The sequence below is a fragment of the Amphiprion ocellaris genome, chromosome 1 (assembly GCF_022539595.1).
Source record: "Amphiprion ocellaris isolate individual 3 ecotype Okinawa chromosome 1, ASM2253959v1, whole genome shotgun sequence".
In the NCBI taxonomy this organism is placed as follows: domain Eukaryota; kingdom Metazoa; phylum Chordata; class Actinopteri; family Pomacentridae; genus Amphiprion; species Amphiprion ocellaris.
In genome coordinates this window covers 18,516,097-18,535,101 of record NC_072766.1, presented here as the reverse complement: position 1 = coordinate 18,535,101, position 19,005 = coordinate 18,516,097, and the positions used below count along the sequence as shown (strand labels likewise).

The following is a 19,005-nucleotide window of genomic DNA, read 5'->3' as shown; positions in this document are numbered from 1 at the left end:
CTCCCACAGACTTTAACTTTGGACTCTATGCCAACTCCATCTGTTGAATGGATGACATCTATTTCAATAGTTAATTATTACCACTACTTGCCTGTACAGTGACATAATCAAAATTGGTCTCAAGCCGATCTCCCCTAGTCATTCATTGTCTTTCATTTCACAAATTTATCTATCTATCAGTCATCATGTGTTTACTGTTTATGCTGTTAAATAAATGTTTGTTCATTTTGTGAATGACTCCTATTGATATTGTTTCAATTTGAAAACTAGTGGAATGTTTTCATGTGATCTTTGGTCTATCTTGTGACAGGCTGAAGGCAGAGCAACACGACTATGCTTTCAATTTCAATTCTTACTTTTCCTGTTCTTCAGTGAAGTCACGACCTTCAATAAAGTCATGCAGTGACAGATTACGATTTCATTATGCCATTTCTTCACCTAGTTCCTCATTAGTGATGTGTTTCACTACAGATTGCAATGTCTATGGTGATTTTAGTTTAGGAACTCCCTTTGCAGCTGTGTGTGGCTGTATGATGTAAATTTTAAAGAATGAATCAAAATGAATGGCTACTGTCTTGAAATTTCCTGTTTTTATGTTCATTTACTGGAATTGCTATACCTGATATAAGGCTGTGACAGCAGATGTGATGGTTGATAATAAAAAAAACACTTTCTATGATACTCATTTTCCATTTTATTTACGTCTGTTTGTGCATAGTGTATTTAAGAGCACAACCAGTACAAATAATAAAACATTTTTAGAATTTCTACTAATATCATCATCTTTCGAGACTAAAAGAAAGCTCTAAAGATGCTAACGATCCTGTCTGCAAAATGAACTAGAGCCTTTGATCTGTCATTAGCTTAGCTGAGTGTAAAAGGTTTAGGTTGTTTTAAACCTATATTGATTCAAATATATCTAAGGACACAGTTGTTCTATCCTCAGAAGAGCAGCTGTTGCGTCCATCACCCTTTAGATATCTGTGTTTCTGAGGTTTGACTTCAGCGTGCTGGGGGCCTGGTTCAATAGAGTTTTAAATTTATAAAGTGCACTGTAATAGCAGATTTATAAACCTTAGACTAATTTATTAATTTTGACAGAAATGTAGCATTCAAAAGAACAAATCCTCACATATGTGTTGTCAGATCAGCTCCCACCACAGTTTTACTGTAAACTACTGAATGTTCCTCATGTGCACGTGTGTGTGTGATGAATTCCCTCTCCCTCCAAGCTTTTTCGCACTTGTGATAGTTGACTAGTTGATAAATAAGATCTACTTTATTCATCCCGGAGGAAATTATTTTAGGTAATGATTAGGTGATTAGGTAATATTGTAAATATTTCAATTACATCACATCATACCACACTTGTATCTTGGTTCTCTTTGACCCACTGCACTATAAAACAGCTATTTATCATAAAAACCAGTAACCATGTTTTCTTCACATCTCTAATTGTAATTACTTAATTTATTTAACAGTACAAATTCTCTAGTGTTTTTTTTTTGTAAATAAAATCATCTGGGCAGGAGTTTGGGTTTAAGTTAGACTAAAGCTCAGAAACAGTGGCCTCTACAGGAGTTTGTTGATGGTTTCCACAAGACGTATCAAAGGGGTTTAAATGATCACGTGGCTTTGATCCAGACAATACATATATAAACACATCCTAAACCTTCAGCCACAGGTGATCAGAAACTGTAATGCATATAAAACACAAATATTACAACAAAAAAGAGGAAACACACACTGACAGTGTGGCAGAAAAAAACAAGCAAGCAAAATCATGATGATTTATTTTAGTATCAAGCAGAATTAAAAGTTAAATATATGTACTGTGTAGATTCGAGGTGACGAATAGTTTTGTTTTTGGTCTCTTTTTTTGTTTTTAATAAAGAAGGGTCATTTCTCGTCTGTTCAAGCAACTCCATGATCTCAATCACCTAAACAGTTTTCCAAAACATAACTAAAATTAAAATAAAATATTAAAAATAGATATTTTTTGTTTGCTTGTTATTTATAGTTAATCGGCAATTCGTGTTTATTATTTAATCTGAGTTGACAAAGTGAAAAGATATTTTTATCCACTATGACTTTAAAGTTGTTGTGATGACGTCGCTACGCTGCGCTAAGAAGAAACCCAGCCTTCAGCCAGCTGCCTGTTCCGTGAAATAAACATGGCGAGCTTGTCAACTACGATGTCCTCAGTGCAGCAGCCCTGAAAGTACACGTCTGAATACAATAGGGGACGCTGGATATTGTGTTTAGCCAAATTTGTGACAAACTGTAAGTGGCGATTCAATACGAATCTGGTGTTTGGTGCTTGCTAACACTGGCTAGCTACGTAGCTAATTTTAGCTAACAAGTAAGCTAGCATTAGGTAACGTACGCCAGGTAAATAACTAATGTTAGGGGCGTGAACTCCCTTAATTTAGCATTTGCTTTACTAACGTGTCGCATTACAGTATTGGTTGCCAGTTTGGTCGATAAGGCACGTTTTCCCTTTCTTTGGCTGGTATAAGCTAATATTTTAACACTTCACCTAAGACAGTTCAATACGGTTGGAATTTGCTCCTTTACCAGCTCTGTTGAGCTAATGGGAAGTTAGCTTTGCTTGGGAACTGAGAGTACGTCAACTAGCGCAACCGTTGCATTTTAACTTCATATAAACTAGCAAGATAATTATGTACTAGTGCCCCCCAACTGGCTATTTCAAAGTCAATACTGAATCATAGCGGATGCTTACACTAAATAGCTGTGATCGTATGCTAGCATTGTTATATAATGTTGACGTTTAACTCAGTAAAGTTTGGCTAACGTTAGCTAACTCACTCATGCCTTCACAGGTTGTTGGACTGACACGTTTTCACACATTTCGAAGTGGACCGTGACCACTGCAATGCCTCTGCTGTTCTTGGAGAGGTTTCCTTGGCCCAGCCTGCAAACCTACACAGCACTGAGTGTGGCTTTGCTTGCTGGGAGCATCTTCAGCGCCTACACCACTGTAACCGACCCGGGGTTTGGGGCCTTGGAAACTGATGAAACACAAGCTCCCTCTGAAGTGGATCTTGAACATCTAAATAATGATATTAGTAACACAGAACTGGCAACGACCGTCCTGTGGTATCTTGTGACTGACAGTCTGTTTGTATGGGTAAGTGTCAACCACGTAATGAGTTTGTATACTGTGATAAGATGATGGAACTAATGGTCACTTTGTTCTCTGTACTCTCATAGGTGTTGGTCAACACATTCTGCTGCTTTTTGATGTTAATTGCTAAAATGATACAGTATGTGGTGTTTGGGCCGCTTAGAGTCAGCGAGAAGCAGGTGAGTCTGTTTATTAAAATACTGTTTGAATAATAAATGTCTGGGATTGGTAATTTCTTTCCAAAAAAGGACCAATATTCTTTCAAATTATACTTTGGTAGGAGGAGACATCTTATTTGCTCTGTGTTTATTCCTCAGCACCTCAAAGATAAGTTCTGGAACTTCATCTTCTACAAATTTATTTTCATCTTTGGCGTATTGAACGTGCAAACAGTGGAGGAGGTGGTCATGTGGTGTTTGTGGTTCTCTGCCCTGGTCTTCTTCCACCTCATGGTTCAGCTGTGCAAAGACCGTTTTGAATATGTAAGTATTGTTAACGGCAAAACATTCTTTTTTCACACTTTGTAGTGCCCCAAACCTCGTAAAATGTACTGAATTATTGACATTCACAACCGCTCAAAAGCAGTCTGATCACAGTTTTCAGAAAATGTTGCGAATCAGTCCAATTCAATCGTGAATTATGTGTCAACCAATGATATATTTCAAGATGTGAAACAAGTGTTAGACTGCAATATTTCCTGGGGCATACTATAATGAATGGGTTAAAATATATTAAAAGCAAGCTATTTATTTTGTGGATGTCTTAATATGAGACATTAGATTTATTACTAATTGTATGGCCGTTTCATCAAATTTTACAGTGATAGAACTTATTGCTACTCTTTAAGCTGTTTTGCCTTGAAAAGAAACACCTCTGAAATAGACGTGTCAAGTTAAAGGACACTGTTGTCATGGATATCTGTAGGTTATTTGCTTTTTCGCTAGACCTACCAAGATCTTAAAACTTGCTTTTACAGGAGGGTGCACATGTTGCTTCAGAAATGTCAGCTAGAAACAGTATACCAATGTTCTTACCACATTACCATTCCTACATAGCAACAAGTTTTAGATACAAAGAAACCTGAGTTCCTTGTGCTAATGTGGTATTGTGCAAATAATGGGATGAAGAGCTTTTATTTGCAAAAGTGTACATGTTTTGTCTATTTTGTTCTTTTTATCATAGCGTCAATGAAAAACTGCTTCACTGAGCTGCTGAGTAGATCAAAACTTGTTTGTGTAAAACATAGAAGTATGGGCGGGATTGCAAATAGGGGCATCAATATATATGTGTGTAGAAACAGCCAGGTGTGAGTCATGTATGCTAGTATGTTGCTGTGTGGTTATCTGTATGTTTTTGTGTGTATAGACTGTGAAATCACGTCTATGTCTGGCATAGCAAAGATAGGCTACCTGATAAGGTTTAAATGCCTTTATATGAAATTTGTTCCTATATAGGTTACACAGTAAACATGACAGGACTAGAGCTACATTTTTTGCAGCTGGCTTGTAACCCATGAGGACTGAGAGCAAATGTAAACTAGTAAAATACCTGGCATTTGATGAAATCTGATAACCAAACTGACACACTTTCTATAGCGACCTTTTTAAAAGGTGAGCTGAATGCCCCTCAATAGTCTTGAGTGCACCTCGGGATCTATTAATAGTTCCTTGTACTGGCATGTTTGACGACCGATACAGTTTCAGTGGCAACACTGGCATACTCTTGTATCAGATTGGGCTCTGCATGTTGGGGAAAACAAAATATCAAATTCAATTTCCTTCTTGCAAGCAGCTACATTTAAAATTGACATTAAGTTTGTATGTTAACTATAATGTAACGCTTACTGGCTCAGCGTACCAGAAGGTATTTTCCGCCTGCTTTGCTGTAAAAACAGACCAGTTTCTTTATATGAATATCTTGTGCTGCCTTTGCTTGTGTTTACGTATGTAGTTGTGTGCTAGTCTTTGTTCTTGTCTCTCAGCCTTGACCATAGATCCGCTTTTATTCATGTTTTTAGTTCGTCAGTTGTGTTCCCCCAGCTGTCTTCCTTCCTGTTTCTGTGTCACTGTGGGTTCTAGCTTCAGGGAAAAGAAAACACATGTAGATCAAAAGTGCTACAGATGATGAAACTTTGTGGTACAGAACCAATGAAACCTGTCTAGCTGCTCTTTTGTAATAAGCCCAAACTTGTATCCTATACTCGCTAGACAGTGTTAGCTGTCAGTTTACAGTCTTAAGCAGTGTTTTGCCATTACGCAGATGTGTGTTGGGTATTCACTGATATTGTAAATTTGGAAGGGTAAAATTCAAGCATGTTTTTCTTTTTAGCTCCTACAGCAGAGCTGCTGTTTGAGTATGTTACTGAGCCACATATTAAATTATTCTTATTGACCCATGACCAGTGTTGGACACGAATGTATAAGCAAGCATGTGCTTTGGTATTTGGTATTATATATATTTTTTATTTTGACTTGGGAGTGTTCCTGTTTTTAACTGTATTGTTTTTTTTTTTTTTAATGTCATTTAGCGATTTTTCCATGGACAGCTCAATCTAAATGCAGATTTTGTAGTGGTAGATTTGTTGTATCATGACCCCAATAATCTGTACTATGAGATTGTAAGCATAAAAGCAATATGCTTGTTGTACATCCTTTGCTTACTGATATTCATTAAAAATTGACTCCGCTTTATTTGTACTGGGCTACGTGAGCAACATTCCTCAAACCAGCACAAGCTCTCTAAGAAAACAACCCCTGAAAAGTTTAGGGCACAAGGAAAAAGAGACCTCTTCAGAAGGTACAGTGTACTCATAACTTGCATTTTTGTTCCCACAGCTGTCTTTCTCCCCCTCCACTCCTATGAACAGCCATGTGCAAGTGCTCTTTCTGCTGGTCTCCCTGCTCCTGCACTGCTGTGGCCTGGCTGTAGTATGTGGCCTGCTGGGAGCTTCCCATGGCATGCACACCCTCTCCTTTATGGCAGCAGAGGTGAGAATCTGGAGTTACATCTGTATAAAAATGGAGGCCTGCTGTGTGGACAAAGACATTTTGACAACGCTTTGCACGTGATTGTGTTAACCTTAACGTCGGTTAAGGTTTTGTTTAGGCATATCTATTTACATGTTTACATCAACTTTCAAGCTCAAGTTTCAACTCTTAAGTTAAAATTGGGAGAATTATTTTTATTAGATAAGAGCAATTAAGATAGACAGGAAATATGGTGAAAAAGGGAAGGCAGTCGTCATGCAGTAAAGGTTTGGTCGGTTAGGAATTGAACCAAGGACTCATTACTGATTGCATTTGTGTTGATGTGATATGAGCCCTGACCGCAGGACTATCAGAGCGCCCTAAACCTGTGTCTTTAAAAGAGTTGGATAAATTGGTAATGAGTTTCAAAATCTGCTTTGTAATTCTTGTTTCAAACAAAGATTCTTGGCCTGTATATATATATATATATTTTTTTGTGATTCTTTGCATATTTCCAATCCATGTTAAAAGCAAATAATGCTTTTATTTTTATCAAATGAATTACTGAAAAAGAGATGTCTCATGTCTTGAGGCAAACATTTTTTACCCTAGAACACAAAACTGTTTTCACACAGAGATAACATTTTACACAATCATTGCTGTGTTGTGTAAAGCTTAGTTACACTTGCAGTGGTTGTTCTGATGTACCGCAGATACATTATAGCTTGAAAAGCACAAATGTTAATTTAAGTGTGTCTGTTCCAGTTCCCTGGTGCTGTGCAGTCTGGCTCATACTTATGATTTACTGGTGAAGTGGAGGCATTATCAGTGTTATTACAACTGCGCTTTTTGTTAGGGAAAAAATCCCTATCATATGATACAGAAGCTGCCTCCAGAAGGAATTATGTAAGATTTAGTGTGATATCAAACAAAAGCATGATAAAAAGAAATTTTACTATTTAAAGTCCATTGGATTTTGAATTATGTCTTTTAGATGGTGTTTTTAAAGTTAACTGTTATGTCATATTTGATATTCGTCTGTATGGAAAGCAGACTAGAAGACTTGCCTCACTGTCACATGTACTTTTTTCCTCAGTGTCTGCTGGTGACTGTACGCACAGGGCATGTCATCATGCGGTAAGTCTGTTTAAAGCCTCTTTACACATGCACTGCAGCAGTATGGACGACGTAGCCAGTGCAAATTTAGAATCAGGAGCTAATCTGAGCAACACCATTTGTTTTCCTCTGGTTACATTACCAGTAGTGTGAAAGGCTTCTTTGTCCAAGAGAGGGTGGTTAGTATTATACAGCAACTCCTACCAACTTTAGTCAACCAAGGCAGTCATACAGTAGCTTTGGTCTGACATTAAAACTGTTGTCTGCTGCACTGCTGTGGTTTGGTACATAACAACTGTTGTGACTCAGTCTGCCCACTATGGGCCAGTGATGATCAGGCAGCTCTGTCAAACATGTAGTCATAAATCACTTCTTGATCAAATATTGGAGTCTTCAGAAAAGTTTTCAAGAAAGAGTCTTCAAACAGTCTTCAGAATCTGATGTGAATAATATTAAATACAGAGGCTGTAATAACAAACATGAGCAAAATCTCAAGATTTTAACTGACTACACAATGCGCTGCATCTTATATACTTATGCAAACTTTGCCTGGAAAATCACAACCCATTCTTCTTAAAAAACAATCAGGACATCTCTATCATCATTATTTTTAAATGTATTCATGGCTAGGGTGTATGATCTAGTCGTGGCAAGTGTCCAATTGCCTCCCCTCTTATTTAAAAAAAAAAAAAGAAAAAGAAAATCAACCCTGTTCCCTCTTCTCCTTCTGCAACTATTCCTCCTCATCCTGGAATCTTTCCACCGCTCCATGCTTGCTTAGACCATCATAACTCTGGTTTCAACTCACAGACAAATGCAGATAGAGCAAGCTTGTGCTTGAGGCTTTGCTGTATTGTATAGGTTTCCTTTGGGTTGCACTTTACACAGAATTGTTCAATGTATACATGAATTCAGTTACACATCATGTTTTCCAGTTTTATCATTAGTTTGTGCTTGGGTCTGATTTACTTTGGTTTGCAGAGTTAGATAATTTCACTACTGTGTTTTAACTGTCTGTGTTGGCTTAAAGCTGTTGTACATCAGAAACATTATGTGGCAGTTATGACTTTGTTTTTCCCTTGTTATCGGGGTTACTCAGAACACTGCAGTTTCATCCTAGTGGTGGCAGTCTTATCTGCTATAGTATTGTGTGTGCTTGTTGCGTAATTGTTTCATGCAGTGATTTGTCTCAATTACCAATTGCCACACTGTAAATATCATCAATATTTCATGACCTGAAAGACATTTGTGTCACCCCTCAGGTACTCCATCCATCTGTGGGATTTGAACCATCCAGGGACTTGGGAGAGTAAGGGAACCTATGTCTACTACACAGACTTCATAATGGAGCTGGCTATGCTCTTTCTGGACCTCATGCACCATATCCATATGCTGGTAATACACAGTTATAAATGAGTGTAGGCTTGTCGTGTTCCAAACATTTAGTCCCTGTTCCTGCCTCTGTCTTTATGCTCTCTTAATCTTACCCCTTTTCTGTCAACACTTCTTAGCTTTTTGGAAACATCTGGCTATCCATGGCAAGCTTGGTTATCTTCATGCAGTTGCGGTATCTCTTCCATGAGGTCCAGCGCCGTGTCCGCCGACACAAGAACTACCTTCGTGTCATCAACAACATGGAGGCCAGGTGATTTTAATTAGATTTTTTTTCTGTTTACCTTACGTTTTTGTGATTCTGTTATTTGAACACCCTTTTTTTCCCCCCCCAATGAAGTCTTTGCATGTTGCGTTGATCATTTGATTATTTGTTCCTTAAATATTTGCATATACTGTGAACTTTGCACAGGTTTGCTGTTGCTACTGCAGAGGAGCTGGCAGCTAATGATGATGATTGTGCCATCTGCTGGGATACTATGTTGACAGCACGCAAACTACCCTGTGGTCATCTTTTCCACAAGTAAAGAAGTTGTTCTATGCGATATACAGTCCATGCACAAATTACTGCACCTCTGACCTGTTACTGCATACCCGAGAAGTTTATCTTTACTTGCTAGAATAAAGACGGCTAAAAGAGTAATTTTGTGAACAGCAGGAAGCAAGATATACCAGCCTTGGTAGCTACAGAAGATTTGTACTGAGCCCTAAAATTACAGTCAAGTATTTATACAGACAAATGTTGTAATATAATTATTGACTTTTAGTGTGGTTTGTGTCTTTGCAGCTCTTGTTTACGCTCATGGCTTGAGCAGGACACATCATGTCCCACATGTCGGACATCCCTGAACATTAATGGAGATGGGGGCCAGGCCAGAAACCAGCAGCAGGGCGGAGGTTTAGAGGAGAATATTGGCCCAGTTGGAGCTGCCCCAGATGCTAGACCACATATCAACCAACACAATCACTTCTTTCACTTTGATGGTAAATCTGCTGGACACAAATCCAAGTATCAGTCTGGCTGTGAAGTTAACTGTGACTGATGGGCTGTGTGTGACAATGAAATATAAAATCCATACCTTCTTCTTACAGGATCTCGCATTGCTAGCTGGCTGCCCAGTTTCTCAGTAGAAGTCATGCACACTACTAACATACTGGGCATCGCTCAGGCCAACAACTCCCAGCTGATGGCCATGGTGAGTTCATGTTTACCATCTGATATATTCTTGTCGGCTTTATGAAAGGCGATACACAGACACCAATCTTTTTGCCTAGACAATTGCTGACAGTTGTTTGATACTTGATTTGCATAAAGCCACTGTCATTACTTTTTTTCTAGACTTCACTAATGGCCTTGCTGTTCGCTAGTAGACAGTGTCTATGGCTGGTTGTGCACCATGGCCCAAATCTTCTTACCACAATTCCCTTGATGAAATGATATTTCAGCTCCTGATACATGTCTAATGTTGTAGAGACAACTATTTAAACTACTTAAATGACAGATTCACTTGAATATATTTAGACAAAAAAGGATTTTAATGTTTGACTTGATAATCACTGATGTTATGTGTTTAACTTGTTTGTTTTGCACCTTGTGGCCATCAGGCCCATCAGATTCAGGAGATGTTCCCTCAGGTGCCCTCCTACCTGGTAATGCAGGACCTGCAGTTGACCCGCTCTGTGGAGGTCACCACTGACAACATCCTGGAAGGACGCATCCAGGTCCCTTTTCCAACACAGGTCAGTCAACTGTAGGGTGAAAGGCAGTGACATTTGTTATCTTTCCATCTATCCCTATGAAAATGCTGAGTTTGTTTTGTTAACTCAATGCTCTTCCAATTTCTCCAACAATCTGTCAGTGTTTGACTGCCTTGCTCTCTGTTGATGACTTTATATGGTTTTGTTGAACTGCAGAAGACAACATATTGTTCCATAATTAAATTTTTTCTTCTTTAGGCCATAGAGCGTGCCCCTCTACAAGTGAGCCCTGCACTAGATGAACAGCCAGGGCCCAGCGGAGCAGCTGAGCAGGGCCTCAGTGAATCAGACAACATGGAAGCTAGAGGAGGCCGCTTCTCTAAGTCGGCTGAAGAGAGGCAGAAGATGTTAAAACAGAGGAAAGAAGAATTGCTTCAGCAAGCACGCAGGTTGGTACACTACAGACTGGAGTTTTCTACTTCATCGGAAGAGGTGCTAACATAATTTTTGTATTTTGTAGCAGAAATGTTAGTGTGGAGACCTGATCTGTGAGCCAAGACAGAGCAAATAAGATGTTTAAAGTATTTCTTTACTCAACAGACAGAATATCTGAATAGGTCAGATGTACAGAATGAGCTAGTCTTAAGTTGACAGGCCTTTTCACCAGGAATTCCTGGTTGCCGGCTTTTCCCCATGTTTCACATTTTCTGATTTAAAGACTACATCCTTATATGCTCTCTGATTCTCTGCAGGAGATATCTAAACAAGAGTCCAGAGGATCAGGATGAGGATTTGCCCGGGCTGGAGGAGGACACTGTTCCACAATTGGACTCGACTATGCTGAGGCGTCGAACCATGGCAGCAGCCGCAGAGAGACGCATGCAAAACCAACAAGACCCTTTACCCTGATGTACAGATTGGCTTTAGCAGAAGAGTCGACCACAGCATCATCCCATGAAGCAGTGAAAGAGCTATATCAACTTTCCCCCATTTGCTGTAGTCAGTGGTCGTCACTTATTCAAAACTATAAGTCATAAGCATTGCAGACATGGCCTGGGGACTGTTTTTGGCTGCCCAAAAAAGGTGAGACTATTGTATTGGGTGTCTGCAATATTGATTCCAGCCTGAGTATTTGGAGGATTATACAAATTAATGGGTGCAAGTCAAGAAATGCAAGGTTGCATTGCCCTTTATTCACGTGCCACACATTGCAACCACCAGCTTAAATAGACAGTATCTGTCATGATTTGAACTGGCTGTCTAAAATGAGCATGCTTTGCATTCCGAAGATGATTACAGAAAGATATTTTATGAGAAGGGTTTGACAGTGTCATCTCTAGATAAAGCTACTATCTTGGTCTTTGTTTTCCTTTCATCAGATGTTTTTTCACTTGGTTTGCTCATACCAGAAAGCTCCGTATTTTGGGTGGAGAAACTCATCTGATGTAGCTGTGTTTGGTTTTCTGAGTTGCAGCTGTGAATTAAGTGTAGGCAAAATAACACCATGCTTTTATTTCTTACCTTGGTGTAAGAGAATGTCACTTTAGTATTGTTCAGCCTTTCTGTCAAATATGAATGTTTCTATCACAGTAATGCTGCAAACAAAGCGTTTTTGACCCGCATGGGTTGTTCTGTATTTAGCGTGTAATATCACCCGTTGCAAACTGTTTGCGTTTTGTTATTTAACAAGAGGGATAAGTGGGCATGTAAATCTTACTTTTTCCAATACTTGCCCCTTGAGTTGCGTAGGCAGCAAAGGAGGATGTATTACATTTTGTACAAGGACAGCAGGTGTTATCCTCAATATCTTTCTTATATTACCCTCTGCTGATGAGCAGTGATTATTTTCTTCTGTTGGCTCTTGATCATTTTTGTCTACCACTTTATAATGTACGTAGAAATAGTTGAGTCTGCAACAGCTGGACTTGCTGCATTGGATTTTGAAGATGTTTTGCTGGATTTATTGGTGAAGCTCCTGGTCTTCCTGTAGAAATGGTAAAGCCTCTTGCTTGTCCACCAAAACATTTTCAAGACTTAGCAGCATATCTAGTTGACTTTGACTTAACACTTCTAAATATTCTACAACTGGAATGACCGAGAATCTTTATGAAGTAATTTTTAGGGTGTTTTAGTTGCGCAGCCTGTGTCGACTTTCACTGCAGAGTGCTAACTGAAAAATCCTAACAGCGGGGAACATAATCATCCTCTCCTCAAGGATAATGTACAGCGATATAGAGCATGGACTGGGCCCTTGAAGCTTTTTGGGTATTTAAATTTCACAGAACCTGTAGCTGGTTGAGACATATCGGTGGACACAAATGTGGAGACTGTGTGTATTATAAGAGTTTAATTTCTGTCATTACAGTTCAAAGGACAGTTTGGGGTAAGTTTTGCATGAATCTAGACAAGTGCTTTTGTTCCTTCCACTTTATCCCAAAGAACAGCCCACAAACTTCCACTGAAAGCTGAAGTGTTGTGATCTTTTATTGCGTGTTCTTTTTATTGCTCAAAATCTGTTAGGATGTGTTGTAAGAAGATATAATATAGAATTTAGGTTTTAGATTTCAGTCAGTCAAAATGTAAAAAAACAACAAAAAAATGAACTGTTTTTGTTTTCATTTTCAGTTTGTCGTTCAGCTACTTAAATCCATGATATATTTTCCTATTCATGGGTTACCTTTCATAACCATTACTTATTTAATCAAAACTGAAATATTTTTTGGACTGAGCTTTCCTGGATTTTTGTGCCTAAATCAAGAATGGTTCAGTTACGGATAATTTCTGTAAATCTAGTTTTTGTAAAATATGTTAATACAAAAGACACAATAAACAGAGCTTCTACAGCTTTTTAACAAACAGTGGTTTGAATCCTTTGCTTGTCTGTGTTGAATTGTTTATCCTTGAAATGAACAAGCCTCTTGCTCAACACTGACTACAACAACAGTGATTCTGAAGCCAGTCTAATGTGTGGTGGCCACTTTCCAATAGAGTGGCCTTTGCGTTTATTAGTCTAATAAATTGTGTGCGTCTGTGACAGATTAGATGGATATGTTCTCTCATTTCACTTTGAAACTTCACTTTGACTGGACTTACAAATCACTTTTATTTTGTAAAATGATTTCTGTTTACATTGTAATCATGATTGTGTATTAAGTTTCAGTTCAGTCCAATCCAGTATTCTTTACTGACATATTTATCAGGACAATTAGTCAAAATGAGTCTGTATTTGGTCATGATTTGTCTCTGCTGACAGTAAGAGATAATCTACCAATTCATATTTGAAGTCTAGGGTTAAATAGAAATGGAGTTTGTTTTGATTTTTCGTTTGATTCCTGCAAGATCCAGATAAGTATCTTTTGTTAATGTAGTACTTTAGTTGACTCTGATTAGTGGCTGAAGAGCAGTGCTGTTATGAGGTTGATCAGTGTTGAATGTTATCTGATGAGTAAGTCTCAGGACCAGCTGACCAGAAAGGATTTTATTTTTTTAATGGGGTGCAGCTCTTGGGTTTGTATTGCTTGAAATCTCAGTGTGTCTTGGGGCTTGATTTTAGATGCAACCAAAATGTAAGTGTTCTTTTCAAAAATAATTTTAAACAGTCTCTGGGTAACAGTCTAAATCCCTGAACACTCATCAGCCACCCTTTGACCACCTCAAATCTGACAGGTTAGGTTCATTCACTGAAACTCTGATATCCAAGTTTCTGTGAATGCAACAATGGTGCCAAATGACAAGTAAAAACGGCATTACATGATTGTAATAGAGCTGCACAGTCCCTCTGTGGTTAGTACTGTTGCCTCGCTGCTAGAAGATCCCCGGTTTGCGTCCCAGCCTGGGATCTTTCTGCATGGAGTTTGTATGTTCTCCCTACGAATGCGTGGGTTTTCTCTGGGTACTCTGGCTTCATTCCCACAGTCCAAAAAATATGCAGAGGTTAATTAATGATTCTAAGTTGTACATAGGCATGAATGTGAGTGTGCTTGTTTGTGTCTCTGTGTAGTCAACCTGGTGACCTCTGCAGGGCATCCCATACCTTCGTCCTAAGTCAGTTAGGGCCCCAACCCCCACGACCCTAATAAGGATTACACAGTGTATAGATGATAGATGGATGGATGATTGTAATGAACTATAAACATCACAGCAAGTGCCTGTAGTTGGTGGAGGCACTCACACAGACCTCAAAACATTAACAGGAGCTGAAGTTTAGTTTGTTGCTTCCACCTTCATGTCCACCTTTGTAGGAATCTTTCCTCTGAGTTCATGCTGCAGGATTCAAAGACAGAGATGTGCACATTTATGCACACAACACAGCGAAATTTCATTAACTACTTTAATTCTAAAATATCCCTGACATGACAAGATGAATCCAGATCTAACAGTATGTCACACTGTATACTTTGCTTCACACACGGAGTTACAGTTTAGAACTTGCAATTAAATCATTTGTTAGACACAGGTTTCTTAGTTTGTTCGTTAGTTGCCTAGCAATGAAACCATATTTTGTTGCACCATAATTGGCTGCAGTTAGATAACCTATTATCAGATATATAAAGAATTTTCAATATCAAATGTATAAATACTATGCCTTTAGGCAGTCTTGGGCTAACCAAACTGTTAGCTGTACCTCTACTAGCATATGCACACCAGATAATTAGTAACATTAACTATTAAAATTAGAAACCAAAGTATTTCATGATATGAATTAAATTTAAATTTTATATACTCATAGTTTCTAACTAGCCTGTATACTACAACAGCGCAATAAAATTCCTGAAATTCAATCATGGTCTTTGTTTTTTGTTGGCCACCCATGGATTTCCATTGGCCAACCCTGTGAAAAGTTTCTGGACAAACCTCTTGTCTATTTTTGCTAAATATTCTTCTAAGCTCCACATGGTTTCTGTCTCAGCGTAGTCACTACCAGACCCAAGTTACCTGAGGCACTAGTTAACCAAATGATTAGCTGAGCTTCCCATAATCATAGTATAAAGAGATGCAGATGGATGCTTTCTTCGGCGTATGATTTACGTCATTGGGCTGCGCCAATTACCTCAACACGCCTGCCACGTCATACACAAGGGCTGGTGCCCGGCGGAAACAGCAGCAGAGAACACCCACACAGTTCAGCTTCATGATGTAGTTGAACCTCATTCAAAACCACCAGTGGACCTACCCGGTTTTATTGGACGTTAGTGCAGTCTGGGGTTTCAGCTGGACCGTCTCTTGTTGTGCGGGTTTTATTGGTAAGTAGTTACTCGGTAGTTAACTAGTTAGCTAGGGCACTGAGGTAGTGACGCGGAGTTGTCGCTCTAAAGTGTGAAGTTACATCTCTGTCACTAGCTTGGCTCAGTTGTTTTGCTTACGTGAAAGTGGCCTCGTGTAGGTGATTGACAGGACACACGAGCACACTCAGACACTTTACATGTAACGCTGTTTTGCTAATTACTTCGCAAACTAAATAGATTAGGCAAGAGACGACGGTCAAGGTTTGTCGCTAACGTTATGTTAGCTAGCCAAAGCACAGTGGAATGATTTGAGTTAGTATGAGCACTTTGGTAACTGCTACACAGGCTACTGCGGGGAAATATCGTCCCATTTGACACTTAATACATCAATTCAGCTAGATTTTAATACTTTTAATGTAATAGTTTCAATGTCGTTATTTCTAGTTGATCAGGAAAGGATCATGGCAGCAACGTGTCACTTTGGTTGACTGCCATGGAAACGAGATTTTAGTTCAAGTAGAAATACTTTGAACCCTCCCCCCCACCCCCTCAGTATTACAGTCACCGTAAACAGGACTCTCAGTGTTCCCTGCTGGCCCTGCTCTGGCATGTTAGTGGGATGGGCCCCTCTCATATTTCATATCCTGGACAGAGCCCGGGTCCCATCCTGGAGAGAGAACATGAATGAATGCTAAACAGTGGAGTCACAGTGTGTTGTAAGAGAATGATATCTTAATTTCTGTGTGGGTGTACCTATAGACATCTGGTTTGTCAACTATCAAAGCATAGTAGTGAAGTAACGACATTTTTTTAACAAGTGAAGGTGTATTTGTCAGGTCAAAGTTCTCTGTGGCTCTGAACAAACATATTTCTGACACATACTGACCGTATGAAGATTTTAACTCATTGTGTGGATATAGTGTCCTAAATTTAAAAACAAACAAAACAAAACTGTGTCGTACTTATCGTAATTAGAACACATACTTTTCTGGGTGTGTGCCTGTGAACTTGCTTCTCTATATGTGTTTTTGTTTCCTAGTCAGAGATTGTGGAATGCTGCTGGACGAGACTCCACTTTTTGAGCCCTCGCTGCTTCAGGAGCTGGACTGGAGTAGCAACACTGTCTCCTTCTCTCCACCCATCTCCCCGTCCAATCCAGGGGACGGTCTGGTGCTCAGGCCGCTCTGTATGGCAGATTTCAATAGAGGTGAGGCTGGACAACATATTCCAGACCATTACTTGTGTTATCAAGAAAATGTCTAGTTATGAACCTGAACACTTTGTAATTAGAATTATGGAAAATGTTTTCGTTCCTTGGTTTCCAATTTGGAAATTTACTTTCCTAAAAATGTAAAACTTACAGCAATTTATCAAAAATGAAGGAATCTCAATATTTGGAGTGAAACCCAGTGATTATTCACCAACTGGTCTGCTGTTTTGTGTTCCAGGATTCTTCAAGGTTTTATCTCAACTCACCCAAACAGGCGATGTCACACCAGAACAGTTTGCAAGTAAGCCATGCTTAATGCCACTTTCAAATAAGACAAAACTGAGATTCTAATTGTTTTGTTTAGAAATGTGCTGAAATAGTTCTCCTAGGAGACATGACATCACACATTTTAGATGGGGAAACACTCTTCATCCTAGAAAACAAACTCTAAACACAAACCAACATAATAAAATATCAAAGGCCGTTAAAAACATTATGTTTTCTGTTGACTTTCAGAAAAGTTTGAGCATATGAAGAAAACAGGAGACTACTACGTCGTTGTGGTGGAGGATACAAATCTGGGACAGATTGTTGCCACGGCAACATTGATCACTGAACACAAATTCATTCACTCATGTGCAAAGGTATATTACACTCAACAGGCTACTTGTGTATTTAACAGTGAACTTCTGTCTACATTTTCCTTATCTCCAATAGATAAATTACTCATTAATGTAATGGTTTAATGATTGTTAGAATGTGAATAATTAGTTAACCCCGTTTATTCCCATGAACAAAAGTAAAGCATTGCAAAGTTGACACACTGGTTTATTGATCTCTAAAATTAGCAAAATGAGGATCTTCTCTGTTTCATTTTGTTTGTAGAGAGGCCGGGTGGAGGAGGTAGTAGTCAGTGATGTGTGCAGAGGGAAGCAGCTGGGGAAACTGTGAGTACGACAGTGTCAGCATAACAGACATTTTGCTTAAGTTTGATTTTTGTTTTTATTTAAGACTTTGTAAGTCTTTAACAAATTCCACTTAGACTTATTCTTCCCCTGTCTTCTTTTTCTACAGGTTAGTCTCAACTCTCACTCTGCTCTGCAAAAAATTGAACTGCTATAAAATCACTCTGGAATGTGCACCTAAAAATGTGGCTTTCTACCAAAAGTTCAGCTACAACGCTTCAGACGAGACTTACATGCAGTGTCGATTTTTCGACTGAGGACAGCAGCAGCTTTAAACCCCAGTTTTTGGGGCGTGGACCATCTCTTCATACACCCACTGTCAGCAGAACTTGTAATGTACGTCTTAAGAATTGGGAGAACTTCCCGAGGAAGACATGCAACGCAGCTGAATGGTCCCTGAACACTCATTAGGTTTCCAATACACTTGATAAATATACATGAAGCTCAGTCTAACATAATCCTCCGCCCTTCTGGTAACCATGACTACCTCACCAGGGTAAACGTCTGTCATCATCTTTCCATCCATTTTAAGAAAGAAATGCCAAGTTAGTGTAAATTTAACGTTTTATTTTGTTACACTGTTAACAAGTCATTTGCTTTGTACTAACAGAAAAAACACAAAATGGATGTCGTGAGAATACAGCTGTGAGTAAACTGGAAAATCAAGATGGTACCATATTACCAACTACATAATTAAAATTATTCACTACAGGCAACAGCTTCTCAAAGTCACTACAAAACCAAATATGCTTGAGGAATTTACAACAGATCATGATTCAAGTTTTTCTGACACATTTGTCACCAAAGAAGAGCAGCATTTTCTTTTCCTTTATCTGTGATTAGAAAGGTACTTTTGTAAACGATTTTGGTTTTACTTTGGTTTTTCTAATATGCCCGCTTGGTACAAAGAGCTCTATCTCATCAGGCCTTTCTCTCTCAGACAGCTGTGTTACTGGATAACTAATGGAATTAGAAAAACTACAGGACATGAAGAATTACATAGAATCAAGACTGTTATAATGTAGAAACATTTCCCGTGAACAAAACATATATTTTGTGAGGCTGTACTAAGAAATTAATACAAGACTCTTAAAGTTTTGTATCTGGTCAACAACTGGGATTAGGATCAAAACATTTTGTAAGGGGAAATGGTGATCTTTGTAAATCATCTCTTATTTAAGCTTTTGTAGTTACATTTTCTAATTATACTGCTATTCTGGAGAGCCGGGGAACATATTTAATGTAATTTATTTCCAAGAGCCAAATAAAATATTCTATGACCTAG

The 19,005-nt window shown here is 38.7% G+C and overlaps 2 protein-coding genes across 2 annotated transcripts; both read left to right on the top strand.

Annotated features, from left to right (window-relative positions):
- Window positions 1-2,123: 2,123 nt before the first annotated feature.
- amfra (autocrine motility factor receptor a) lies at window positions 2,124-13,178 on the top strand. Its single transcript, XM_023272713.3, has 14 exons — window positions 2,124-2,283; window positions 2,844-3,151; window positions 3,235-3,327; window positions 3,466-3,630; window positions 5,983-6,135; window positions 7,211-7,251; window positions 8,493-8,625; window positions 8,742-8,875; window positions 9,035-9,145; window positions 9,410-9,606; window positions 9,715-9,818; window positions 10,228-10,362; window positions 10,579-10,769; window positions 11,073-13,178. Exons 2-14 carry the CDS (start codon window positions 2,897-2,899, stop codon window positions 11,227-11,229), a joined length of 1,869 nt encoding a protein of 622 aa, XP_023128481.1. The 5' UTR covers window positions 2,124-2,283; window positions 2,844-2,896; the 3' UTR covers window positions 11,230-13,178.
- A 2,219-nt stretch (window positions 13,179-15,397) lies between these two features.
- Window positions 15,398-19,005, top strand: gnpnat1 (glucosamine-phosphate N-acetyltransferase 1). Its single transcript, XM_023272823.3, has 6 exons — window positions 15,398-15,563; window positions 16,585-16,752; window positions 16,994-17,056; window positions 17,272-17,399; window positions 17,641-17,702; window positions 17,830-19,005. Exons 2-6 carry the CDS (start codon window positions 16,599-16,601, stop codon window positions 17,975-17,977), a joined length of 555 nt encoding a protein of 184 aa, XP_023128591.1. The 5' UTR covers window positions 15,398-15,563; window positions 16,585-16,598; the 3' UTR covers window positions 17,978-19,005.